The sequence below is a fragment of the Pezoporus flaviventris genome, unplaced genomic scaffold (genome assembly GCF_033815535.1).
Source record: "Pezoporus flaviventris isolate CSIRO_AGI_PZ_B2104156 unplaced genomic scaffold, CSIRO_AGI_Pfla_v1 ptg000031l, whole genome shotgun sequence".
NCBI classification, from domain to species: Eukaryota; Metazoa; Chordata; class Aves; order Psittaciformes; family Psittacidae; genus Pezoporus; species Pezoporus flaviventris.
In genome coordinates, this window is record NW_026892579.1 from 5,582,334 (window position 1) to 5,610,147 (window position 27,814).

General features: G+C 38.6%; 1 protein-coding gene across 3 annotated transcripts; it reads left to right on the forward strand.

The window, feature by feature from the left end:
- The first annotated feature begins 3,704 nt into the window (after positions 1 to 3,704).
- On the forward strand, positions 3,705 to 27,711 carry HDAC2 (histone deacetylase 2). 3 transcript variants are annotated; one of them, XM_061460088.1, is made up of 15 exons: positions 3,705 to 3,927; positions 11,996 to 12,108; positions 12,558 to 12,675; positions 13,591 to 13,665; positions 13,965 to 14,103; positions 16,023 to 16,164; positions 19,525 to 19,617; positions 19,727 to 19,835; positions 20,657 to 20,805; positions 21,223 to 21,403; positions 22,951 to 23,059; positions 25,188 to 25,318; positions 26,177 to 26,332; positions 27,053 to 27,110; positions 27,322 to 27,711. In XM_061460088.1, exons 1-15 carry the CDS (start codon positions 3,876 to 3,878, stop codon positions 27,350 to 27,352), a joined length of 1,656 nt encoding a protein of 551 aa, XP_061316072.1. In that variant the 5' UTR covers positions 3,705 to 3,875; the 3' UTR covers positions 27,353 to 27,711. The 3 variants fall into 3 exon arrangements, with proteins under 3 accessions (XP_061316072.1, XP_061316075.1, XP_061316074.1); XM_061460090.1 differs by lacking the exon at positions 20,657 to 20,805 and having other exon boundaries at positions 3,861 to 3,927; positions 21,263 to 21,403; XM_061460091.1 differs by lacking the exons at positions 20,657 to 20,805; positions 21,223 to 21,403 and having other exon boundaries at positions 3,706 to 3,927.
- The last annotated feature ends 103 nt before the right edge of the window (positions 27,712 to 27,814 follow it).

The window sequence follows — 27,814 nt, forward strand, 5'->3', positions numbered from 1 at the left end:
GTGAATGCTGCATTAGCAGGAAACACCTGAAAATGCTTACTTTTCACAAATAAAAAAGGGGGTAGGGGAATGAGGAGGAATATGGCTATAGGTTAAAGAAGAATGAGAACTGGGTTATACTTAATGGTATAATGGATAGCTATTCTATGAGGTGGTAATTTAATGAACAGATTTTGTGCGTATCTGTAAGTTAAATTAGTTTGGGGGGGGGGGGAAGTGTATGGTCTAGAGGGAGGTAGTTTAAAAGGCCCTTTCTGTTCCTTGATAATGACAGGGCCCATTGTTAGGTGGACAATTTATTTTGCTCTTTCAAACTTTTTGGGGGAGGTTTTCTTTCTTTGGTGTAGTTTTAATTTTTCTATTGTGGGGTGGGTTTGGTTTTTTTTTTTCTCAACTTTATTATTTCAGTTCTGCTCAAGTGAGCTGAGGTGGCTGTATGTACCCAAGTATGCATGGGGTTGCACAGTTTGGGTAAGTAGTGAACTAGCTGATGGAAAGCTTTCTAGCTGTATCTTTATGCTTCTAGATTACACAAGGAAAGAGAATGAAGGTCATCAGGTGACAATTTCTGTGGTATATGAGTAATCCACTCTTCTACAGCAACTGCTAGAAGGGGATAAAAAGGTAGTCCAGAGCCTTCACTGAAGCTTTTACTGGGGGAGTCCTCTGGATTTGAGAATGCCATACTGACCACTTCTTGAGGACAAAAATAAAAATTTTAACTTTTAGCTATAAAGGATTTCTGATTCACTGTTTACATAAGCATTCACTGAGCTTCCACAGTAAAAGCGATTTAGGAGAGATATGTAATAAATAGTAACAGTTACTATTGCAACGCTGGCTGCAAAAGCTGAAGCTGAAAGCTATTCTTCTGTTTAAAGACCCTTATTGCTACTTTTTTCATGTCATTTACTAAATAAACTCAATCTAAGGTACAACATAAATACTGTGTGAAAGAACAAGCTAGTGCTAGTATAATGATGCAGAGAAAGGGTGAAATAAAGCTAAAAGTGATCCACTAAGAGCACCAGCAATTACAGGAAGGTATAAAAATATCCCCATTATGTTGTAAAATCATATCTGTATGTAGCTACCCATTAAAACTGAATAGTCACCTTTCCAACTGATGCCTTGTTATACACTCTTTTCTGTCTCAGAACTGGCCTGGGACTCAAGTAGCTGATGCTCATGTGTGCTTACCATGGGGAGTGACTGCTCCAGTTTCTTCCATATTATTAGTTTTTGTGTAGCACGGCTCCCAGGCTGTCTCAACAAGCATGTCTGTTCTTGCATTTCTAAAAGTGAGACTAGGCTAGGAAATCACCCTTGTATACATACCTTTCAAAACTGATAATCTTTACTGACCTGTTAAATCTAATAGTGTCCTTACTGTAACAGCAAATCATTACAAATTCAGTGAACTAATTCTTATCTCTAAGACTACAGGATAATTCTGTATTCTTGTTTACACTTCTTTAATTAAGGTAGGAATTACTATTCTAGGAGCTTCTCTAAATGAGAACTACACTTACATAAATTCAGGTGTTAGAAGAACACGTGTAGTCATTTCTACCCTGAAAGCAAAGCAGCTTCTCTAGATTTAGTCAATGTCACTTCAGTTTCATTTACACTAAAGTAAGTTTTCATATGAGATTAAATACCCATCTGAAACTAATTGTATAACTTACTAGTGTAATTACAAACTTTATTCTTTAGATAAAGTCCTCAAGAAGAACTTTGAAAAGTGATTCCTCATATTGAGACAGCTAACTTCTGCTATTCTATTGCTTGGATGCAAGTGTTTATCAGGCAAGTACAAAATATCCAGTAACTTCACACTGAACTCCAATGGTCAAAGTGTATAATACGTTATTTCGTATTATGTAACCAATGCATGAAGCTTCTGGACTCCAATCTAACTGCTGAAGCAGTGATAGCATAAAGCAAGATGAGGCTAAAAGCAAGTTAGTGGTAAGTGAATAATGTCATGCAGCTATTTTGCTGCAGTTTGCAACAAGAAGCACTTATCAGCTGTATGATAAGCTACAGAAACCAATTCTCTGTTACTTCTGAGAAATTTCCAAATAGAATACAGCAAATACTTTTTAAACATGCTACACCACTCAGCTACATGACAAAATAGTATCCCTTTGTTACAGCATGCGAGGGGTGGGGGGAATCCAGAGCCTATTTTTATTTCAGCATGTCCTAGGTTTACCCTCAGGGTTTTGTGCATGTATACATGTGGTTAACATAAACTTATTTTACCGTTGTTTCTCTCTAATAGTATAAAGACAACTTTTATCAGCCACAAGGACCTAGCTTCCAGTTAGATCTCTAGGAGTGAAAATAATCCTAGGAACACAGTTCTACCCTGTGTTTGGACACGTACTGGTTTTGATGAATGATGCTGATAACAAGTAGGCATTTATATAATCTAATATAAAGGTACATGTGGCAACAACCAGGGTTTCTAGGTACTTTTAGGGACTCCAATAAACCAAGGAACCTTGGACAAGACTTCTACAAGGAATGCAAATCCTCAACATTGGTTTTGCATGTCAGCTGAAGAAACAGTAACCTTTTGTATAACTGATACACATTCCCAGACTCAAATTCTTGCAAGTGTGAACCCCTATATAAATGCAAATAAAAGAAAGCTGTAGTTACTGGCCAAGAATAAATGCAATCACATTAACTTTCTGTGTTTCCTTCTCCCGTGTTTGTACTGTACAACACTGGTAGACCTCTGAAATTCGATTCACATGTGCAGCCCTTTTTATAAAACCACTACTTTCATCTTGCATAGCATACCTTAATTCTGGAATAAGTAATTGCTATGCATACTGTGAAGTACGCTTTGAACTCCTTCTAGAATAGGGATACTGAACAGCAACAGTGTCAAAAGGGCCCAGGTACTACTGGTCAGGAGTACTCATTCCTAGCACTGCATCGGCCTGAAGCCTGGATGCGGCCGCCTGTTGCCTCAGGTACCTGGTGGATGGATGAGAGGTGAACTGAGCTCCTTCTGAACAAGGGTAAAATAGTAGCTTCTCCAAAACCCTTCCCGACTTTGCTAGTCAACAAAACAAAGGTAAAAAAAGCAGCAGCACACAACTCCAGTACTGAAGCAAACAAACAGATCCACCACAACAGAAACAGTTTAGTCGTGGATAACAGCAGACTTCGTGACATCTCGCTCTGGAGCAAGAGAGCAGCACACAATACCAATCTCCCCCTCCACAATAGTATGTTGAGCTCCCTCCCCGAGCTCCCACCCGCTCGTTCCCAGGTGAGGTGGCTGAGGTGAATCGCTGTGACTCTACCCCTGAGGAGGGAAAGGCCCCGCTGGTCGCTGGGGTGCGCGTTTCCTGCTCCCCACAACAGCCGCCATGCTGCACCCAACCCATACCGCGCCAGACGACGGACCACTCAGCGCATGCGCCAAGGGGGAGCGCCGCTGAGGGGCGGAGACACAGCCCACCGGAGGATCGCACCACTGCGCGGCGCGGGGGTGCATGAGGAGAGAATTTCCTCCAAGAATTCGGTTATGAAGACTTCCCGCTGGCTTCTTCCCTGACTGCGTGTCTGACTAAGACACGAGGGGAGGGACAAGCAGGCGAAAGCCCGCGCTCCCTCGCACGTGTTTTCTCCGCCTCCTTCTTCTACTTTCCTCCCCCGTCGGCGGCGGCTTGGGCGCGCCCCGCTTGCTTCCCCCCTCCCGCTGCCGATGGTCGGGCTCGCTTGCGCTGCCCGCGGCCCGGCGTCGCGAGTTCCCGCTCTCCCGCGTCCGCCTTCTCCCGCCCCCACTCCGTGCCGGCTCGGCGCTCGCCTCGGCCTCCCGCTCCCTCCCCCCGGCCCGGCTCAGCAGCCCTATGGCGTACAGTCAGGGCGGCGGCAAGAAGAAAGTCTGCTACTACTATGACGGTGAGAGGGGCCGGCACGGGAGCGCGTGTATGCGTGAGGATAAGGGAAGCCTCTCCAACGGCTGTCTGGGGTGGGCTGTCTGCCCCCGTACCCCGCCATTGCGGGCGCCCCTTCTCCCCCCGGAGCAAGCCCTCCCTCCCGGCTCCATGGCGGCTTTGGCCGGGGGTCTCTGCCGCTTCCACCTGCGCCGCCGCGCCCCGCTCCCGCCATCGGCCCTGCGCACTCGGGCCCGCTGCGGGGCTGAGTCCCGGGGGCCTCCGGGCGAGGGGGAAGGGGCGGTGAGGAGTGTTGGGGGCGGGGGTGGGAGCCGGCGAGGTGCGAATTGTGGGGCTGCCTGTTCTGCCGCGGAGCCGTTGCCTAGCCCAGCCGTGAACGCTGTGCCTATTGTTCCCCCCCAAGTACTCCCCCTCCAAAAAAAAAAAAGGAGAAAAAGTTGGGACACTCCCCTTCATCCGCCAAGCTCAGAGCCGTTGGAGTCGCTGCCGTGTCTAGCTCCTCCCCTCCAAAAAGTCTAGGCCATGTGGAGCTCGGACACCTGGTGATTCCTGCGCGGAGGCCTTCCCCTTCCTCCGGCTTTCGGGCGGAGGGGGCAGCGGGGTCTCTGCCTCCCCACACCCCCCCCCCACCTCCCTAGGCGAATATGCGTTGGAGTGGACGTTTGGTGGAGTTCTGGCTTCCGCGGGCCTCTCTTCCAGCCAAACACCAAAGTTGCGTGCGTAGGTGTTTAATAATTGTGAAATTAGAGTTGCTTGGAGGCCGCCTAAGTTTGCACGCTTGTCTGGTGAGGACGCAGCGGCTTGTGATCTGCATTGTCAGTCATGTCGGAAAAGCGCATGAAGCTTCTGCTTAGTTTTAGCTGTTCGCAGCAACTTAGTTGTGGTTCTGTCTGGCCATAGCAGCGAGAACTTTTCTTCTAGAGATTGCATTTGGTTTTCCTTTTTTTTTTTGTACTAGGAGGGTAAACTCAGTCAGATTAGCTGAGAGTATTAGGTTTTTATTTATGTTTTTAAAAAATTGCCGCGTATTGTATCAGTCGTTTACGTTGGCTCCTGAGACTGGTATTGGTAATAGCCAGGAAACCGAGGTTAAGGGTGCTTTGGTGCTTTGACCATTTTGGAACTGAAGACGAATGGCTAAACCCACTAAAATGTCAAAGGTGTCTGTTGCTGTAGCAAATCTGCCGTTCTTTAGAAATGGCAGACCTTGTGGGGCCTGTCTTTTTTTTTTTTTCTTCCCTTTTACTACACTAAAGGAGGCAGACTGATGGTTGCCGCCCCCTTCTCTTTGTTGCTAGCTCTGATTCTTTGTTCAGCCTGAAGGGGAAAGGAGGCCCCTGTTAGGGATAATTTCGGTGAGGCTGGGATCTTACTTTTCCTAGGGAACAGGTATCACTTTTTGCCTTTCTTGTTGAAAGGAAGATGCAACGATAGTTTATAAGCTTTCTCTCTGCAAATGTTTGTATGGTTTGATTTTGGGTTTATGTTGTTTTTTTTTACCAATATGCTTTCTTGTTTTTTCCTTTTTTTATGTTAAGTCAGGTGGCTGTAGTTTACTAGTTATTGACAGCTTCAGTTTTTCTGTTATCCCTACATTTTGATACTCATTGCTAGCAAGACTCCCTTAACAGCCACAAAGCTATACTACCAAAGAGGGGAGAGAAACTGCTGAAGGAATAAGTTCGAAGGTGGCAGGATAATGGCGACTTAAAGCAGTTGTAGCTCATATCTTGCCAAAGTATGTAAACTAGGATAAATGTATTTAACAATAATAGTGTCTGTTGTAAAAGTGATTTAAAAAAAAAAATAAATGCTTTCTATGTGACAGAAAGGTACAGCTTTGGAATGCTTTTGATGTCTTATTATTTACTGGCAAAGGCAACAGTTTATCTTACACTCTTTTGGAAATAGAATAATAGAATCAACTAGGTTGGAAAAGGCCTTTAAGATCATCAAGTCCAACTATTAACCCAGGACTACCAAGTCCACCACTAAAGCATGTCACTGAGGGCCTCATCTACACTGTTTCTGAATACTTTAACATTTCTTCTAATAACTCTTTTTTGAGTTAATACCTGCAGTAAGTATTTTTGATGCTAATTTGTTGCTCATCTGGCAATTCTGAGTATCTTGTAACTGTGTTGTACCAGCAAAGTCTTGAATCAAAGTACAAGGAACATTGGAAGTCTTAACCCAAAGCCAGAAGAACCCATAGATACCTCAACTCATAGATACTACAACTGAGGTAGTAACGTATCTCCAAGGTTGTCATAACTGAAGTAAATGAGTATTTTTTGGTCGTAATTGTCCCTCCATGCACACTTGCACTCTCTTTCTTTAAAAGCATACACTAGAAAGTGTTGAAAAGTACTGGAAGTGTATATGCATATCTCCTAAGATGCGATAAATTCCTACATACTTTAGTGAAACTCAGTGTTGTCAGATAAAATTGCTTTTTAAAATTAGCCTGTCACCAAGTTTTCTCAGTGTATTAACTCTTTCTGCTAATTAACAGTTTTAATAGCCTTCACATTGTACCTGGAATCAATAAAACTTTGGGTGGGTGAAGCGTGATTTAATTTTCTACAGTTTGTAATAGACTGTCAGCCACATCCAGTTTGCAGAAGCATTGCTTGTGATCATGCTCACATGAAGAATTGTTTAAATTTGCACCAGTATGCTATGGGAAGAACTACAAATGTACAGATTAAAATACTTTTGTCATCTTGTCCGAAATATATTTAATAAATGCTTCTAGTCTGAATGTACATATGGCCATACCTTAGTGAAGTCTGTTCTTTGTGCTGCTTAGAACTGTGCTAGTAGGGAATCATAGAATCATAGAATAGTTAGGGTTGGAAAGGACCTTAAGATCATCTAGTTCCAACCCCCCTGCCATGGGCAAGGACATCTCACACTAAACCATCTCACCCAAGGTTTCATCCAACCTGGCCTTGAACACTGCCGGGGATGGAGCATTCACAACCTCCCTGGGCAACCCATTCCAGTGCCTCACCACCCTAACAGGAAAGAATTTCCTCCTTATATCCAATCTAAACTTCCCCTGTTGAAGTTTTAACCCGTTACCCCTTGTCCTGTCACTACAGTCCCTAACGAGGAGTCCCTCCCCAGGCATCCCTGTAGGCCCCCTTCAGATACTGGAAGGCTGCTATGAAGTCTCCATGCAGCCTTCTCTTCTCCAGGCTGAACAGCCCCAACTTTCTCAGCCTACCTTGATATGGGAGGTGCTCCAGTCCCCTGATTTCCTTGTGGCCCTCCTCTGGACTTGTTCCCACAGTTCCATGTCCTTTTTACGTTAAGGACGCCAGAACTGCACACAATAGTCCAGGCGGGGTCTCATGAGAGCAGAATAGAGGGGCAGGATCACCTCCTTAGAGCTGCTGGTCACACTCCTTTTGATGCAGCCCAGGATACAGATTGGCTTTCTGGTCTGCAAGCGCACACTGCCGGCTCATATTCATCTTCTCATTGACCAGCACCCCCAAGTCCTTAGTATTTTATTTTAGCCTTTTACCATGTGTCTTAAGGGTATTGCCACAGTCTTGCAGCATTTGGCTCAGGTAGTTCAGTGGCCTCTTCCAGGATAGGCATGTGTTGTACAGTTGCCCGTAGCAATGAGGACAGGGCCTAAATGGTCTTTTCAACTCTGCTTTTACAGCAAAGCACAGTTCTGGGGAATCACACAACCAACATGGTTAAGTTAATAAGTGTATTCATTCCATGCCAGTGCCCTGTCTGTATTGTTTAGATTGCTGCTTGTGCATAATGAAATGTGGGTTTTCAAAAGGCTCTACCTTCGTGAAAAATTTGAGATCTGCTTCAGAATGTGGTTGGTCCCACCCATAAAAACGAGACTAAACCTGTTTCAGTAGGGCAGAATGCTACTATATTCAGACATTGTTTGAAGTACATTAGCACTTCTACTTAAAGCTTATGTCTGCAAATAAAATGAACTTAAAATGAAGGGTTTCACAGAAATTCATCAGTGCTTTGCACAGTGGCTTCCAAACACACTGAAGATGTCCAACCTCTGTTCTGGGATCAAAAGTCATAGCTTTGCTAATCTTATGCTGTCTGCTTGATTTTAAAAACTAGCAAAAAAACCCCCCACAAAACAAAACAAAAAAACAGACGACCCAAACCAGCCCTTCAGGTACTAGTGAAGTAATTTTAGGCCTGTTTGAATAGGTGTTTGTTGGACTGATTAATGATCTTTTTTTACATTCATCGTTACATGAGTTCACCCATTAGTATTGCTGAAGTCAGTCCAAATGTGGCTACTTTTATTAAGATTTGTGTTTTTTTCATGTGGTTTCCATTGCAGCAGTTAGTGCCATTCTGAAATACCTCATGGTTTTATAGTAACTGTACTTAAAATAAGCAGGTATGGTCAGTGTATATAACAATCTGTATCAGTTACAAAGTAATGTAACTTACAAGTTACAAAGTATCGAAAAGGATAAGTGAATGTCATATCTTGCCTCTTCAGGCCTTCAAGACTGTTCTGCAATGGCTAATTTAAAGGTGCTGTTTTTCTATGTAGTTCGCATAATTAGAGAGACTAACATACTTTTTGGGGGACATTGCAACTTTTGTTAATTGGTTGTGTGCTTGTCAGGCATAACTGAAGTTACTTTAGGGCATGTAGTCTCTTGTATTTTTCTATTTATTGAAGTATTTGACATCTGTAGACCTTGCTGAAGTCTTCGATAGAGAAGTTCTAAAACTAATCTAAAACTTATGTTCATCAAATGAGTCATGTAGGTTTATTTTTATTTGGTAGCTCTCTTCAGAATTTAGGCAAGTGACTTGTATGAATTGAGAAGTAATAATATTTATTTTTTTAATATATTTGAACCGAAAACATGATGGTGTATGCTACAACTGAATTTTCAGGTAGCTCTTTTGGTCATTTGTAGGTATCATGTTTTGAATCTTGTGGTCAACGCTGCAGGACAGTAAACTCATGCTAGAATTGGCTCTTGGTTTGTTTCTTTTCAGTTAAGGATTCAGCTTCTGGAGATGATGTTGTTCCTTCTCAATGAGAGCCATTTAGCTGATATTTTTACTGGTATTAACCACTAAATTTGAAACCTTGAAGCCTTGCTGTGAAAGGTTAATAGATATGCCAGCTTTCTGCATATACTACTTTGGATTTTTTCCCTCCACTTCCTTTTTAATTTATGTTCTTTTGCACTTCCATGGGCAACCACACTGGTGAGTGATATAAAATATGCTCATTTCTCATACACTTCTGTATGATTTTTTACCTTTGTATTGACAAATGTAAGATTAAATACTCATACTGTGCAATACTAGTCTTGTGCACTTGGCCTCACTTATATACTCATATATACTATATTCTAGTCAGAGTTTGGCCCTATGCGCAGAACTTTTTAGCTCAGTTGTGGATAAAGTGTTTGTACTAGGAAGGGCATCTTCTTCGCCGAGTAAAGAAGGAGAGACTTTTGACACCTTTGCCTTCACCACAGGATGATGGCTGCCTTTTGTGATGTGTTGTTGGCTGGAAATCAAGGTGCTAATGAAGAAAGTGGAACCTCTTCTGTACCTTTTCTTTCCCCACCCCTGCTAACATGCACATCGCAACAGTCCCTTGAAACTTCATGGGTTTTTTTGTCCATATGTTTGAATTTATTGTTTTATGAGGCTAATGCCAAAAATTATATTTTTTTTTTTGCTAGTGATGCTAAGACCTGAAAGGTGTAAATCATATTGCCTGTTGCTAATGCGTATACTATTATCTATTGTTAGTCATTACTGCTGATGTCTAATATGGAAAGATTAATATGTTTCTGCTAGATACTCACCCACAGGTCTACTTGATTAAATAAGCTCCCGTTTAATTTACCAACTTGCAAATTCTTTTTAAAGTTCTCCTTTCTGGTTAAAAACAAAGTGAAAATTAAAAGGTATGCTTAATTGACTGATTATTTTTTTACGTGTACATACACTGAAGAGTATGGCATGTATAATATACTTACCTTTGAATTTGTTTAATTTATCAATTGCAGTATATCAGAGGATGTGTTGCAAGTATATTTTGGAAGCTTGTTAGCCTTTTTTTTATTCTCTTACATAAGGGAAAATAACAGATCTTATGTTTTACATAAGACAGAAAATAATTCTTCATGGTCTGCTTCTTTATCCGTCAATGTTCTGAGTAAAATGTCAGTAACTGTGGAAGCTGAAGTTAGTTAAAGTGACCTGTTTAAGAAAAAAAAAATATGCATATACATAAACATTCTTTAAACCACAGAGGCATTTGGAATTCAGTTTGCTCAAAAGCATCATGTTATTGAAAGTCACTATTGTCTTAAAAAATTCAAAATTTTAAGCTGTTGATAGCTTGAAGTTTTGTAAATGTGAGACTTAATAATTTCACAAAGCAAAGCAGGCCTCGTAAATGGCTGGTTTACATCTTCTAATCATTAGTTTCAAAGAGCTGTGGTAGAGCTTTCCTAAATTCCAAATTTGTACTGTTTTGTAAGATTCTTGGAAATCTTTTTTTTTTTTTTTTTTCGGGTAGGAAGGAAGGTGGTTATATTCTCAATACCTTTTGCTCTTGACCTGCCTCTGACCAAAATTGCAAGGTTGCAAGAAGTATCTGCAAGATGCCAGGTCTTAATAACTGACAGGGAGTGCTAATCATCCACTTCAGTTCCTAAATTAGTAGGACCGAGTTCTTCGAAGTTCTTAATGCTAAAAACTGGTATTTCTGTTGTTATGGGACTGCTAAAAGCTAGGTGTTGAGTGACTGTTTTTTCTAGGTAATTTCATCTTCCATTACATTAGGTTCTATCTGTTTTCCTGAATGTCCTTACTGTCCTCATCACTTTGAAAGCTGGATATTAAGAGTGCTTTGAGATTTTATCTGACTGTAATGCTTGCTTTTCTTGGTAGTTGGTGATGCTACTGCTGCTGGCATTTTCCCCTCCTCCTGAACTGAAGCTTACGTTGAGGAGATGAAACTAAAGGTGTTCTGTAGCAGTGCTACTTCTTACCTCTGATTAATAAAATTTGTAAAATAGTATGACATTGTGAAAACAGTGCAGCTTTTGTTCCCAGTGGACAAGGCAGAGCATGTTGGAGGATGTAAAAAAGAAGTAAAAATTCACTAAGTAAATCCACCAAAGTAAAAAGTTCACTAATCCTACCAGGAAATTTGGTCAAAAATAATAGGTACTATTGCAAATAGTTGTTACGGAATTCTCCAACTGAAGGCCATTGACAGTTGGACATACCTTTTGGGCTTCTCTAAGTTTCCAGAAACATATGAATTGCTAGTTCTGTTTAAAGAGGATCATGTCTCACTAATATCAGTGTTCAAAGTGGAAAGAGGTGTGTATGTTCTAACACTACTCCAGCTGGGGGAAAACTTACTAGCCTGTGATAGTAGCCATTCTTTCCTTAGAAATAATGTGTCAAACTTGTTATCTTAATTGTGAGTCTAGTTGCTCTCCAATTTGACAGAGCTGGACTAATCTGAATTTCAGGTTTTGTTAATAAACTACTGTGGATCCCTAGCAAGCAGGTGTTTGGGGAATGTTTGTGCATGTGATTGCAGCAATGGATGCAAAGCTAGCTTCTGGAATGTGGCTGCTAGGGCTAGTAGCTAAGGGCAGGCTGAGGATGGTGTGTTCAGATCAGCTCCTGCAAAGTGGTAGGCTTTGCTGTAGCCTCTGTTGTTGTATGGTATGGCTACGTCATCAGTAGTTTCTGCTCTCCTCTTAATTCCAGTTTTGTTTCCTATAATTTATTCTTCAGTTCTGTCCCACTATTTTCTTCACTTTTGATTGGAAACCACATCCTGTAGGCATCTTTGCCCTCCCACTACTGTCTGCTTGTAGTAAAACTGTTAGATTTGCCTTCTTTTTTTTTCATAGTTGTTTTTTGTTTTTTTTGTTGGGTTTTTTTTTTGGATGTTTTGAGGTTGTTTTTTTTTCCTGGAATCATACCTGCTAGCTTATATTCTTGTAAGTAGCATTTAAAAATGGCTTTGTAATAGCTGTTCATTTGTGTGATATTGACAGGTGATATTGGAAACTATTACTATGGACAAGGGCATCCGATGAAACCTCATAGGATCCGAATGACCCACAACTTGCTGCTAAATTATGGCTTATACAGAAAAATGGAAATTTATGTGAGTATAAGCAATGGAATGTCCACTGAAGCATTTTAAATTATTTTAAAGGGCTTCAAGTGTTCTCACACAAATAAAAGGAGAAAAGTGGAACTGAAAATAGCAAATACTTAAATAGAGTGTTCAGGGGTCTCTGTTAGAATTGAAGCAATATTTTGTAATTGGTGAGGACTGCAGATTATTGTTCATGTCTGGAAGGAGTGTAGAGCCCCAGTAGAGAATTTTCACTGGTATTTCTGTGGTTGGGGGCTTAGGTGTTAGGAAGACATTGGGGTAATTAATCAAGTTGTATACTAACAACAGAGTATGTTTTGTGTAAAGCATCAATGCTATCAATTTAACTATTCTCCCTTCAAATTAGGTTTCTTTCCAACTGTCTGTTTTAGCAAGTTCTTAGCTGATTTTGCAGAGCATTCTTGATTATTTCTATAACTTGTTCTTGTCATCAGCGACCCCACAAAGCTACTGCAGAAGAAATGACGAAGTACCATAGTGATGAATACATCAAATTTCTCCGATCAATAAGGCCTGACAATATGTCTGAGTACAGCAAGCAGATGCAGAGATGTAAGTGTCAATATTAGGTTAACTCTATGTGTACATACTTTGATGGTTAGTGTTGTTTAAAACTCAGTATTTACCAATTCAGAGGTATGAACATGGCTTCATGGTGGCAGTGGATTAGAGAAGTACTGTAGCAAGACTAACATGTGCCTGCCTTTAGCTACAATAATTTGGGGACTTTTCTATTAAAAGCAGCCACCTTGGCAAAAATGTTCTTTTAAGTTTATGGAAGGATTTTTGCTTCCCCTTTCACAGCATATATTCTAGATGTGAAGTAATAATTTTTGCAGGCTTAATGCACAGATTAAACTTAAGTTTGTGAAAGTGTCTTAAAATCTGTTCTAATGTGAAATCTTTCTGAAAAAAAGAATGGCTTTTAGAAGAGAAGTAAAAAACTATGTATGAAAATGTTTATGTCAAGAAAAGGAGATAACTCATTCCTCTTGGATAGTAAAAATTGTACATTATTCACTGTTCACACTTTCTGTTAATTTATTCCTTTAATTGTAAGAATAGGCTCAAAGTACTGTTAGGAATGCAGTTTGACAGCTATTATATGAATTTAAAAGGCAGTACTGTAACCTCTTCATGATGCCTTAGTCTCAGCAAATTATTTTTCCAAGTAGTTGTGCATTTCTTAACATGGCATATGTTAATCAGACTTCTTCCAAAATCTAAAAATGATCTAACTTATTCTTAACAAGGAGACAAAGCTTCCCATGGAAACTAAAAATAAAAATAGAGTCATCTCAGATTAAGGAGACTTTACATTGGTTTTGGTAATAAAAGTTAACAAAAATGAGGCTCAGGCAGAAGTAGTTAAAATGCTGAATGAACTATGCTTGCATCTGTGTTATCCATGCATATAGCAATGGATTTGGAATGGTGTTTTTGAAAAGTAATACATTTCTTACACAGTTAATGTTGGAGAAGATTGTCCTGTATTTGATGGCCTGTTTGAGTTCTGTCAGCTGTCAACTGGAGGCTCTGTTGGTAAGTAAAGGTTGTTTGCCAGCTGTTTTGTAGCTTTATTACATTTATGTTAGCAACTTAAAACTTTGATAGTATATTTAAAACTGAATCAAATATAAGTGTCTCTTTTTAAAGAAAGAGATAATGGTCTTTAAGTCAGTTATGGACTGAAATGTGAAATGAATCAAGTATCTCTGTAAGAGATCAGACCTAGGATCAATTAATTTAAAAATTAATATACTATTTTATGTAACAGATTTAAAGGCCGTTACAAGTTTCTAACTGCGTTTCCTTCAATTTTTGTGTTTATCTTTTTACAGCTGGGGCAGTAAAATTGAACAGACAACAGACAGACATGGCTGTTAATTGGGCTGGAGGACTTCACCATGCCAAGAAATCAGAGGCATCTGGTTTCTGTTATGTCAATGATATTGTGCTTGCTATCCTTGAGTTACTGAAGTAAGTGTATGATGGGAACAAGATAAAGTGTCAAATTCAAGTATTTAAGTATCAGAAGATATGGATTGTAATACTATTTCAGTGAGTTTCCATCGCCCATGTTGTACAGTTTCAATTAAGAAAATGTCAAGCTTTGCCCAGTTTGGTTTCAGCAAGAAGATACAAGCTGAAAAGATAACTAATAGGAGATAGGCTTAAAAACAGGTACTTAGAAGTACTTCTTTACACAGAGTATACTTAAGTTGTGGAGCCTGCTGCTACAGAAGGCTGAAGGAAGCAGACAGCAACAACAGATTCAAAAAAGAGATTAAACACAATCATGGACAAGAGGTCTGTAAATAGATATTAAACATCCAAGCAATGATGCGCCCTCTAAAACCCCATATGCTGTAATTCTAGATGGTGGGAGAAGTATGAGGGTATCAGACTGCAGAAAATGGACAGGCTTACATGCGTTCTGTAAATGTTAATCTCCTGTTGCTACTAATGGGGACAGAATAGTGAGCTAGATGGGTCAGTGCCCTGGCCCCTTACAGCAGTCATTATGTTCACAATCATTTGGTTTCTCAGTATGCCTGCTTGTTCCCTATCATTTGAGTCACTGCTAAACCAAACAGGAATATTCAGGGAAGATCATGCACTAAGCTTCCTTGGATTGTTACATGAATTAATGTGGCTGTTAGGAATAAATAATGAAATAACAGCTGTGCTGCTGTGACTGCAAAATAAAAAAATGAGTAATGAAAAAGTGGTCATATAATTAACTTCAAGCAGTAATGCTTCACTAAAATTTCAAATCCTGAGTGTTACCTGTGCTGCTTCATGGGACTGTATCTCTTGTAATAACACATAAATCTCGTTTATTACAAAAAATATTTGAGATATTTGACTCTTGTGAATATAACAGCTGAGTCTGCTGGTGAGGGATGGGGGAAGCAGCTATAATCCGGAAGTGTTTTTTAAAGATGAAAAAAGTATCTAAATGCACCAACAAATAGTCAATGTTAACATAATTTTAAGGTAAGGCATGTATTCAGGGTCTGCCTCTGCAGTCTGAGACAAACTACATGATTTTCTGTGGTCCAGTCTCCAACTTGTTAGCTTAATGTGCTCTGTGAAGGAAAGAAACTTTCAAATAATTATGGGTTATGTATCCATAAGGAACTGTCCCGCTCAGTGTCTTGTTAAGCAAAAAATCTTAGCCCACCTGAAATTATGGTTGCTCAGATTCACATTTTCTAGCACTATGCAAAGCATAATGGAAATGCATCTTCTGATGTTGATAGAATTTAAGGAATACTTACTGTTGTCTGAGGCTTCAAACAACTGGTTTCTACTAAGCAGCAGTGTAATAAGTTTATGCTAATAGGGTGATACTCCTGGAAATAAGAATTTGCCTATCTGTACAAGTAGCAGAGGTGAAGAAGAAAACTAGATAGAAAATAAGTATTTAAATTTAGTATTTTGTGGGCTTATGGATCATGGGTTCTTCCTGCTTCTGTCACTGTGCTGTCTGAAGCACGCAGTAAGAGATATTTTAGTGTAGGCTGTGTTGATAATTATTGAGAAGGCAGAAACAAATGCCCTGTGAAAGGAATGAATTTAGCAGATGCAAACAGCCGAAAGTGGTGTGGACGGAAACACATGGTATAGCTTCTAGGAGGTGATACAACTTGGGGTAAATACTGATATAATTGCATACTTAAATTATTTTGATGAAGATGAACTTACTTTCATTATTATCTAAACTATATTGAGAATTCTAAGATCATATGGTAACTGCTACCAAAGTCATCAAAATGATCATAATCTTGGGTTTTATTGTTTGGTTTTTATCATTGGTTTTTTCCTTGTTAGGTAAGGGTATATTATGAACATAACAGATAATGATGATTTCTCATACAATATTTTCTTTTTAGGTATCACCAAAGAGTGTTGTATATTGATATTGATATTCATCATGGTGATGGTGTTGAAGAAGCATTTTATACTACAGATCGTGTCATGACAGTATCATTCCATAAGTATGGTGAATATTTTCCAGGCACTGGGGACCTTAGGGTAAGGTTGAATATGAAATTTCATTAGGTGATAAATTCTTCCTTATGGTCTTGCTTGTAGATACTGTTTTCATACTAGGTTGCAGTAACTGTGTCCAGTAACAATATACAGCAGCAACTTTTCAGAAAGTATGTTAGTCTAGAGTGATAGATTTGAAGAACCTTAGGGGGGAAAAAATTAAAACCCAGTATAGCGGGAAAGTAAATTATTCACTTCTTCATGAAATTGACACCTTCACTTCTGGATAAATTGTCTGAAATTTTAGTTCAAATGTATGATTAGTTTAGTTCTCTCAGATTTTGGAAATGTCTCTAGGAAGACAGTGTGGTATATTTATAATGACTGTGTTTCAGTTCTGCATGTGCAGTGAAAAGTAACTGGAGATCACATGGCTTCAAAAATTATTTCAAATCTTAGAATAACTTCATGCTAGAGTCACAAAGCTTTAGTTGCAACTTGAATTTGCTTATGTTCTGTTTGCCTGGTAATATAGTTCACTCATTTTTTGATTATTTCTTATGTCATAAAGTTCTCTTGATGCTCACTGCTGAAGAACTTTAGTATGCTCCACATACAGTTGTGTATGCTCCACATACAGTTGTGTACCGATCCTTACAGCATGGGCCTGTGAAGAATTACCATTGAAGATGTAGAATCTCTGGCAAAGCTGAGAATGGAAACCAGTTTTCCTGGCCCTTCATATTAAATTTGCTAGTCATTCATCATGTTAGACTCTTGTCTGTTTGAACAGGAAATTGTTCCACTTCACAACTTGAACGAGAATTTAAAGTATTAGGATTAATATATAATTAAGCCTAGCTTCAAACTCTTAGATTGAACTTCTTACCAGAGGCTCTCCGTGGGTAGGTCAGTCCTCTGGTGTCAGCAAGTTTGTACGTTAATTTATGCATACAGTTAGTAATTTTTTTTTAAATTGTAAGCACTTCTGAAAAGTTGACCTATAGAACTGCTACGTTAGGAAAGAATTCACTGTTTTCCTACTACCTTTAAATTGATTCAAATGATGGAGATGTTTGTGTTTATGCTGATATTCCTGAAATGTGTGCTTCCCAGGGTGCTGATGATACCCAGAGGACCCAGAAGTAAATTAAAGTTGAGCTTTAAATCAGTGAGGTGCTAAGCCTCCGTTTCAGTGTGATTATTGGAGCCAAATATTATGGTGATTAGATACTGTTAAACTGTGTCTAAATTGATTTAGGTAGAAATCAGATAAGGCGTTGTTTTATCCGTGTGGTTTAACTTCTCTGGCCACAAGGTGGTAGTGGTGCTTCAAAAAAAAGCAGCTCAGACAAGGATGTTTATCATGACAAGCTGTTGTTGCTGAATTTGGCTGGATTTATTTTCCTTTTTTTTTTAAGGGTTAGATATCTTGGCTTTTTAGAAATGGCACTTCCCGTTGACACAGAAGTTTATGGACTCTTTGCCTCACCACACCCAGGACAAAGAATTTAAAGATAACACAGTTGAAATAAATAGATGAATATTGTGTGTTTCTGGGATATTTTTTTTCAGTAGAGTGTCAGCAGCAAGCAGTACTTCAGTTATAGTAACTTTTATTCTGTGCTGCTAGCTAGTATTTTGAAATGAGCATTGCCTGCATACGGACTTCAGCAGGCTTTAGAGCAATTATTATATCCCCGTAGGAAAAAAAAAAATAGCTTTTTCCGATCTCCAGAGCTTGCAAAACTAATTGAACTAAAGGGAGAACTGTTTCTCTGAAAAGTCAGTGTTCCTTCTGGAAGCTGGTGTTGCACTGCTTGCTTCTGCTCAGATTGATCTACTGTTGCTGGTTATTTGCATGAAGTTTAACAGCTAAATCTTAGCTTTATTTTTTTGTCAGTGGGCTCCATTCAAGTTTGTTTCTGTAATTCTTTAGTTGGTCTAGTTTGCTTATCAGGTTAGACTCATTTGATGCAGGAACAAATCATGCGTCAGCTGATGGTTTTGTGACTTCAGCTCTATTGGTGTAGCTCACAGAGGTTGTCTAGTTCAGCTGCATTCATTCATTTTTCTCCTGAAGGTATTGCACATCTGAACTTCCAATGTCCTTAGTAAGTTATTTGATTTTCTATGTATCTTAGATAGTAGCATTAACCTTCTAAGTAGATAGGTCAGTTGAGACTGTAGTACTACATAGAGGCCCAGGTTCTGTGTGGAAATTTGGTTTGTTGATGAATTCAAATCATAATGCTATATTGTTTCTTTAGTGTTTATCATCAATGCAAGTACCAGTTAGAGAAAACGTCCCTTGGGTAGCTCAGGCTGGAAGATAATTACCTAGGTTAATGGGAAATTGTGTGAACATTTGGCTACTTTATGTTCTAGGATAAAATCGATTTAATTACTTCTTTTTTTGGGTTGTTTTTTGTGTTGTGTGGGATGTTTTTTTTTTTGTTGCTGTTTTAATCTGGAAAGCAAGGCACTGTCACCTCAGAAAAATCATTTGAAGCCTAGGTAATTATTTTTGGGAGATTCTGGGTAACTGTTATGCTCCAGATCAGCCAGAATTTTTAGTTCAGCAGGGGTCTTCAGTGTCACTAATCTTGCAATGCTATGAAATAATAATGTGCTAGAAGAAAAAAAAAGTCAACTGTTAACACTGGGCTGCATTGGGCCACTTGTCCCTGTCCTCATGTCTGTCTTTCTCCCATCTCCGTCCTGTATTGTCTGTGTCTGCACACATGCACCTCTCGGGTGAAAGATAGTTACTGGAAGTGAAATGTTACTGTTGCCTTCACTGCTAAGGAGGGGAAAGTCCATGACTATTTTAATAGCTAGTGTTGAGAAGTTGAATATAAGTTCAGTATTTATGCCTTGTAGTTTTTCAAGGAGGAGGGGCCTGAAATGTGCTTTTTGTAGAGCTGGTGTTTTGTGGTAGTTTACAGCCAGACTGAACAGATTAAATCTTAGTATCTTCCCCACTGCATCTTTATTAGTGGCAGAGAACTGTTCCATATACTGGATCAGTTTCTGTCTTAGTGATGAGCTAAAGGGAAGAAATAGGAAGGAGTGGCAAGCAGGGATCTTTAGGTTTTAAATTGTTTCTGCTTAACTGTTTTTACCATCTGAAACTGATGAGTTACATTTTGTCTTTTTTGTGTTAAATCTTTGAATTAATCAAGTATACTGACTGCAAACTTAGTCTTGGTATACAACTCCTACACTACAAAACAATTTTATGGGAGAACAGGAATCAAGTAAGGTATTTCACCTTTTTTTATCTCGCAGACATGAATAATGGTACAAAATGGCTCAGTGAACCTGTGTAGATGTTTTCCCATTATACCGTCGTGTGCTTCTGTGTTTGTAATAAAGCATTTGTCACCTTTGCTTATATAGGACATTGGTGCTGGAAAAGGCAAATACTATGCTGTCAACTTTCCAATGAGAGATGGTATAGATGATGAATCATATGGACAGATATTCAAACCAGTGAGTACTTTTTTTTTTTAAGCTCTCTAGAAGAATGCTTGTTCAGTATTGTGAGTATACTTCCATAACATGAAATAATGAATTAATTGGTGTTTTATCCTGATTATAGATTATATCCAAAGTAATGGAGATGTACCAGCCCAGTGCTGTGGTATTACAGTGTGGAGCAGATTCACTGTCTGGTGACAGGCTGGGATGTTTTAATCTTACTGTTAAAGGTAAGCAAAAAAGTGTGTGTGTTGTCTGTAACTTTTATTTAATAGAAACCTCTATCCTTGATACTATTTTTCAAGACACTTGCATGATGAGGACTGGAGTCACAAAGATTTTGTTCATTACTATGATTAATCACCTCTTTCTTTGCTATACAGGGGTGGCCAAAAGAAACTCAGAAGTTGCCTCTTTCTTTCTTTCCATCTAAAAAAGTTAAGCTTGGTTTTCCATGTTCTTCCTAGCCACTCAAGTGACTCCCTTTCTTCTATGAACAGGCTTTCTGTAGCTTTAAAGCAATGTTCTGAAATGACAGGACAAGGAGAGTTGTCCTACTGCAACACTTATTATGATGGGCGAATAAAAAACTAGTGGTTCACTTAGTAGGACTACTGATACCAAACGTCAAACACCTGTTGGGTGTAAAATAGGTATTACTGAAATGAAAACACTTATTAAGTTTGTATTGGTATTTATTGTTACACTGAGACTTACGTTAACATTTTTATAAACTTCTACAGGATTAATTTTCTTCAGTGTTCCTTACGCTTTTATAAAAAAAAAGTGATTCTGAAAATTGGGCTGAGGTGCTAATTTAGCAAACAGCATAAATATTACTCTTATTATTGACTGTAATTAATAATACATTACTTGTATGTTGAACTTCTGCTAAGCCTTGAATCCAGTCTATTTGAATCATTTATTTTCTGGGTTTTCTTGGGTTTGTGTTTTTTTAATGAGGCAATTTAGAGTTTTATAGGCAACAAAATGCAGTATAGTATCTGTTGGGTCTGCAGTGTTTCAGGGTTCTTTTCTTGATTTGCACCAGGTGGCAAAGCTACTTCAGTTGCTCATACAGCTCAGATTTTTTTCCATCTTACATATCTTGGAAACCAAGAGAGCTGCTGCCTCCTACAGATGCCTTTCAGTATGCTGTATCTCCCTGGAGTGTGTACTGTCTTGGCACCAGTTCACTCTGTAAGCAAGACTTAGCAACCTCTAATACAGGTTCAAATTTAGAAGTAGAAAGGACCAAGTAACTGATTTACTGTTTTCCCTTCTTTCCCTGTTGCATTTGACCTGAGAAATTGTCCCTAGATTTGTTACTGTGTGTGGACTTCAGTTACAAAAAGACAAAATGCTAAACTTCCTAAGAGCATTTCAGAAAAGCAGCAGTAGATCATCATGCAAAGTCTCTGAAGACTGGGGTGGATAATTAATGTTCAATGTATTTTGTACATTTCTTATCTGTAGGTCTTGACTTCTTGTGAGGTTGTACTTAGTTCTAGGGGGAGACAGTTCTGTTTTACTTGAATCAGTTCAGTTCTTTCGTGTTAAGTGCAACTGCATATGTCTTATTAAATAGTTAATTATATATTTTTTTCTCTTTAATAGATATTTTGCATATATTGTCAACTCTTTTTGTGTTTGACAGGTCATGCTAAATGTGTGGAAGTTGTAAAAACTTTTAACTTGCCATTGCTGATGTTGGGAGGAGGAGGATATACAATTCGTAATGTTGCTCGATGCTGGACATACGAAACTGCTGTTGCCTTAGATTGTGAAATTCCTAATGGTAAATATTAATACACAAGTTAATATTTTCTTAAAAGAATAATCATGAGAGGGTTTAAGTGAACAGAGCAAATATTTCTAAGCATCTGTTTAGAATAAACAACGTAGAAAGTTACTGTTAGGATTTAGACAATAAAATTTCAGTGGCTTATGCACTAAACAAACATAAAAATTGGGTCTTTTATGCCTTAGCAAAAGTTTTAAATGATTGGATCATTTTTTGAAAATTCAAAGCATCTAAAACTTACAGAACCTTACTTGTAACTATTTTTAATATGAATGTCATCAGTATGATACAATATATACTGCATTTTGATTGTAACAGGTAGATCTGAGTAAGTTGGGCTCCACAGACATACTATTCAAAAGAAATTAATGAGTATGCAGGTGTCTGTTTTACTATGTAAAACAACTGTTTCTTCACTGTATCCATGACTTAAAAAGTAACTGTGAAAGTATATTGACTTTGTTTGTTCATTTGACTCAGTTTTGCCTATACAAGCTATCTTAAAACAACTTTAAAAACCAAGAAAGCAATAGTGGACTCCTTTTGCATAGTTAAATAATGAAGTAGTTTCTCTAAGGAAGATCCCCAAAGGTCCTACACTCCCTTTACTTCTGGCCAGATATATTTCTGGACATGTTTTTGGAATGTCTTTTTGCAATGTTATTTGGACTGGTTTGTTGCGCATCAGTCACCAGTATTTTTCATGTTGGACTGCAGCTTTTCCTGATAAGCTTTTGCTGTTCATTTATTTCTTGCTGGATTCATAATGTTTCTGTCTGACTTCAGTGGAATGCTGCTGTCAGTGAGAAAAGAATATTTGGACAGTACCTTTCGAGATGTATATTTTCCATTGTGCATGTCAATTTATATTGAAAAGGGGGGGAAGTGAGCGAACGAGTTACCTGACTGGGTTTAAACCACGACAGTCAGTCAAAGTTTTTGAAGAGAGTCTTTAACTTTGGTGATTAGATGTTCCAGTCAGGGGACAGTTATGTGTACAAGTATAAAAAGTGAGGGAAGAGAAGGGGGGAAATGAACAGGGGCATCACTGAATCGCTTACTTACTGTGAATGTTGAGCTAGCTCACTTACCGTGAATGTTGAGCTAGCTGTAATTGTCAGCTTAGTATTGAGTATTACATATTTTACTGAAGGAATATTTTGAATGGCTCACTTAAACCTTTTGAACTGGATTGATTTTGAAAACAGCCATAAGAAATCATCAGTTGATCTTCTTTTTCCTGCAGAAGTAGCATTTTTAATTATTTTCTCAAATCTATGTTTGTTGTTCCAGTGTATGTTCTAACATGATTGCAGTAGAACTTGCTCTTGTTCTTTGTATTTTGCTAACAAATTTGAGTTCATTTACTGAATAATTCAGAAGAAAAACACTGAACGGTTTAGGCAGTACTTAATTATTGCTTACCCGAATGCTTCAGGTTTGATATTTCTCTAACTAAAATCCTGTTAAAACCATTGTTGCATTGAAAATGTTTGAAATCTTTTGGGTCACAAAGATGTCTTTTGTGTCTTGGTTTTTAGAATTGCCATACAATGACTACTTTGAGTATTTTGGACCAGATTTCAAGCTTCATATTAGTCCTTCAAATATGACTAATCAGAATACACCAGAATATATGGAGAAGATCAAGTAAGTAGTCCCTACAACAGTATGTATGCTTGTGAAGTCCTGTGCCTATAAATATGAAAATTTAAGACCCAGCTTGCATTTTTACTTTTTCCACCCTCTAGAGACATGACTGTTTTACTTGGCTTCCCCTTATAACTTTGTAGAAAGTTTATCCCACCAGGAAGGAGGCTGGTATGCTGTGATGATTAGGATTTCTAATTCTCGGCTCCATGTCAAAACACAAACCGAGATTGTCATCCTTTGTCAGCTGTAAAAATAAAAAGTCACATACGAGCTTGGACACCCAAAACTATGGAAAGATTAGCAATATGTGTGCAGACAATTGAGTGACTTTAGTTTGACAAATCCACATGGTTTGAGAAATGCTCATTGCCAAGCTGATGGCAGCCTTATGAAGTTTAACTGTGCCAAGTGCAAGGTCCTACACCTGGGTCAGAGCAGTCCCAGGCACAGCTACATGTTGGGCACAGAAGAGATTCAGAGCATCCCTGTGGAGAAGGACCTGGGGGTGTTGGTCAATGAGTAAATGAGCATGAGAAGGGCCATGAGGATGGTCGGGACTGGAGCACCTCCCGTATGAAGACAGGCTGAGAAAGTTGGGGCTGTTCAACCTGGAGAAGAGAAGGCTGCATGAAGACCTCATAGCAGCCTTCCAGTATCTGAAGGGGGCCTGTAGGGGTGCTGGGAAGGGCTCTTCATTAGGGACTGTAGTGATAGGACAAGGGGTAATGGGTTAAAACTTAAACAGGGGAAGTTTAGATTGGATATAGGGAAGAAGTTCTTTACTGTGAGGGTGGTGAGGCACTGGAATGGGTTGTCCAAGAAAGTTGTGAATGCTCTGCCCCTGGCGGTGTTCAGGGCTAGGTTGGACAGAGCCTTGGGTGACGTGGTTTAGTATGAGGTGCCCATGGCAGGGGGGTTGGAGCTAGATGATCTTAAGGTCCTTTCCAACCCTAACTATTCTATGATTCTATGTATCGGTGTTCATAACGCAAATATATAAATCATAGTCAAATGAAGGGGGTTAGTTTTTAATAATGTGCAAGGGAAGGGGAAACACACGCATCTTTTCTTTGATGTAATTCTGCAAAATTTCTTTGTGGTAGTGTAAGTGCTCCAGCTGGTGATCTGCCAGGCTGCTTGCTATATATTTGTGTGTTGTTGAGCTTTTGTGGTGCAAGTAGGGTGCAAAACTTGGTTTTTAACACATTCCTGGGCACAGATTGTGTGTTTTCTATTGACAGAGGTATGATCTCATATCCTCATATTGGCACCCACAAGAAGAGCAATAACTCATCATTTCAGAGAATCCTCCTTCAGTTAGCTGTATGCTTTCTTAGAGACCTAGCATGAGGGCCTTCCTGGACTGGCAAAACTCCTTTGCCAGGTCATGTGATTTAAACAGAGGCAAAGACTACAAGGATTCCAGAAAAACACCAGTTACGCTTTGGCTCTTCAAGTTGTGCAGAAGGATACTAATGCAGTTGTTATAAATGCTGATATTTGATACTTCCCAAACCTTTTTCTGTGCTTGGACTTCTTCATAATGATAGTCTTGAGTCCCAGGAGAAGCCTAATGTCCTTCCTGTTCCTGCACATTGTGCTTTGGAGTGTGGAGCCCATTGCATAAGGTTGCTTGGACAGAGAGTATGCCTCTCTGTTTTCCCTGAAACAGACAATAGGAAATTTTATGCAGATGGATTGCTTTTGACCTGATATCACTGCTACATGTAGTTGAGAAGTCTTTATGCTTTAAGAGTCTGATTTTCTGAGAAACTAGAGGGTAGCTTATTATCCAGCTTCCTACTTACAGAGTAATAACTGTCACTTGATTCAGCCCAAGTGGCCAGGATTTATGCTGACCCTGGGTGGAACTGAAGATGGAAGTTGATTGAAATAAGTGTTTAAAAATATCAAAGAAATGATGCTCAAGTACACTGTGGATACTAATGATCTCTTAGAGATGGAAACTTTCTGAAATTGGCATGCCTTTTTTCATTGAACAATGAAACAGCAACTGTAAAGCAAAGTAGGTGAACTTTGAATGCAGAGTTTTCAGAATCTAATACAAAATCCAAGGAGAAGCTACTTTTGTGTAGTAATAACTTCCCTTGCTTGTTACTTGTAGGCAACGCTTATTTGAAAACTTGCGTATGCTACCTCATGCACCTGGTGTACAGATGCAGGCCATTCCTGAAGATGCTGTTCACGAAGACAGTGGTGATGAGGATGGAGAAGATCCAGACAAACGAATTTCTAGTAAGAAATACATTTTCATAATAGAGCATGACCGAGTAGTGTCTTAGATTTAATTGGTCTAAATCTTAGTCCTGGTAGTGTAGTATTGGAAGATCGGCAATTATTTTTTTTTTCCTGAGTAAAAAAATTTGCCACTGGTGTGTCAGTTTTGCTGGTCTTAAGGTGGCATCTGTGTACACATCTAAGCCTGTTAAAGGGGTCTAAAGAAGTGTTGAAAGAACATGGGGGTTTGAAATTCTTATGAAACACTGGCTATTGCAAATCTAAAATAGATACTCCAGAAGTCTCAGTTGAATTTTAAGTAAAGGAATACACGATTTTGCCTCTGTCTTCTGCTATTCACAGAAAATAGGAATGTTTCTCCATAATGGGAAGTGCTTAAGAAAAGAAACAAAAAAAAAATAAATTCACTTTTATGGGGAGAGGTTTTCCACACTTGTGACACTACACTTCATTTCATTACCATCAGCCTTTATATGGATAATGAGTTGGTTTTCAGCTAGTTTCTTGCTACATTTAACCTTTTTTTTTGATGGTGACTGGAACCATCTTAAGTTCTTATTGGTGCACTGTCCATTTTCTCAACTGTTTAAACAGTGTTTTCTCTTGTGATATAATTTTCAGTATTTGAAATTAATTTGTTAAATGTTAAAATAACTCCCAGTCCACCCCTGTGTCTCTGTAAAACTATATTCATAAGCCATTGTGAGAGTCCCAGAGTATCTTGAAAGGTAGTATTTGCATCCATAATTTGGTTCATCAGCATTAAATGATTATATTTCTTAATTTGATAGTTCTTTTTTGTTAGATCTGTTGTAATTGGGTTTTATACTCAATTAAATTAACTCTGAATCCTAGTTCGAGCATCTGATAAGCGCATAGCCTGTGATGAAGAATTTTCAGATTCTGAAGATGAAGGGGAAGGTGGACGACGAAATGTTGCAGATCATAAGAAAGGAGCAAAGAAAGCCAGGATAGAGGAAGACAAAAAAGAGACGGAGGACAAAAAAGCAGGTAGGAGTCTGGTGTGATTTCATCCTGCATTTTAGAACTGCAGATGTCAGTTCTTCCAGGAGAAAGATGCGTTTTTTCAACAGTTAATTAGCTGTTGAGATGATTTATTTTTTACATCATATTCAAAACATCTATTTTAAATAAGTCAGTTTCAACATGCAGCTATTCAGACCAGAGTAGTATTTTCTGCCAAGAGTTATTGCTTCTTCACAGATTCGAAATCTTACAGCCAGGGATTCGTATAGTTTAATGAAAATGGGAATTAAAGTTTTTGCTTTAAAAACATTAGAGAAGGGGTTTGTTCCTGTTTGCTTTTGTGGGGTGGTCCCATCTGACTTTCTCTGAAACAGAAGTGGGATGGGCAATAGTGTAATTTGAAGGACTCTTGACTTTTCCAAGAACAGGCTGTGTTTTAGGGCTACAAGACTACCACAGGGGGGAAATCCAGGTTTCATTACTGCATACCCTCATTATGGCTGGTCAAGAGAGACCTTGCCTCGAGGTATTTTGAATCATTTGGCATTGTGCCCCCATCACTGCTTTGGAAGGATGCAGTTCATGCTCTATGTTCATATGTAACCAGTGACTTCTTTTAAAAGGTAGTTAACCCTGGCTAGGAATAGATAAAAAAAAAAAAAAAAGTCACACTTTTTTTCCTTCCAAAGTATTTTAAGGTTTTCTTCCATCTTTTGAAATATTTAAAATCTTGTCATTTTTCAGATGTTAAGGAGGAGGATAAATCCAAGGACAGCAGTGGTGAAAAGACAGATGCCAAAGGGTAAACACTTAATTAATAATGAATGTCACCTTTTTGAAGCGTGTTTGTTTAAATCAGTACTTTATAATATCCTAAATTCTAATGAGATCACTTTCAGTTCCTCATAATACTAAATATTTTAGACTCATGACAGTAGTAATTAAAATAGCATTTCTAAAGCAGTTAATTGAAAAATGAAACAACTTAATAGGTTATTTTTGCCTTTTTACAGAGCAAAATCTGAACAGCTCAGCAATCCTTGAACAAAAGATAGCCTCTCATCAGTTGCAGAACATAATACTAGAGTTGGAGAATACCTAAAAGAAGAAAAGTTTTCATATGGAGAGAGACTGCTGATTTCATTTTGTACTATTTGGCATGGACCGTATTTATTTTCAAACGGCTTTGTTCTGGTTTTTGGCAAGTTGTATTGTGAGTTTTCTAATTATGAGGCAGAAAATTGTTTTCTTCACCATGCTTTATGTAATAGTATTTAAAAATGGATGTGAGTTATTATGTTAAATGTCTAAACTGATCTATTAAAGTAATTTGCCTTTCCTGAGCTGATTTTACCTTTTTTGTAATTTTATCTTTATTAAAAAAAAAAAAAAAAAAGAAAAAATGTACTTGGTTGTCCTTTGTCTTTCATTGAACTACAAAGAGAAAAATCTGTATATACATAAGCAGGCTTACACTTGCCTATGAATAAGTAGTGGAGTTAAATG

What these genes read in the sequence shown, in the direction of transcription:
- HDAC2 (XM_061460088.1), top strand. Translation starts at nt 3,876, where the DNA reads ATGGCGTACAGTCAGGGCGGCGGCAAGAAGAAAGTCTGCTACTACTAT. An exon ending in GCTATCCTTGAGTTACTGAA is followed by an intron (nt 14,104 to 16,022) that starts GTAAGTGTATGA and finishes TTTTCTTTTTAG; the next exon opens with GTATCACCAAAGAGTGTTGT. An exon ending in GAATATATGGAGAAGATCAA is followed by an intron (nt 23,060 to 25,187) that starts GTAAGTAGTCCC and finishes TGTTACTTGTAG; the next exon opens with GCAACGCTTATTTGAAAACT.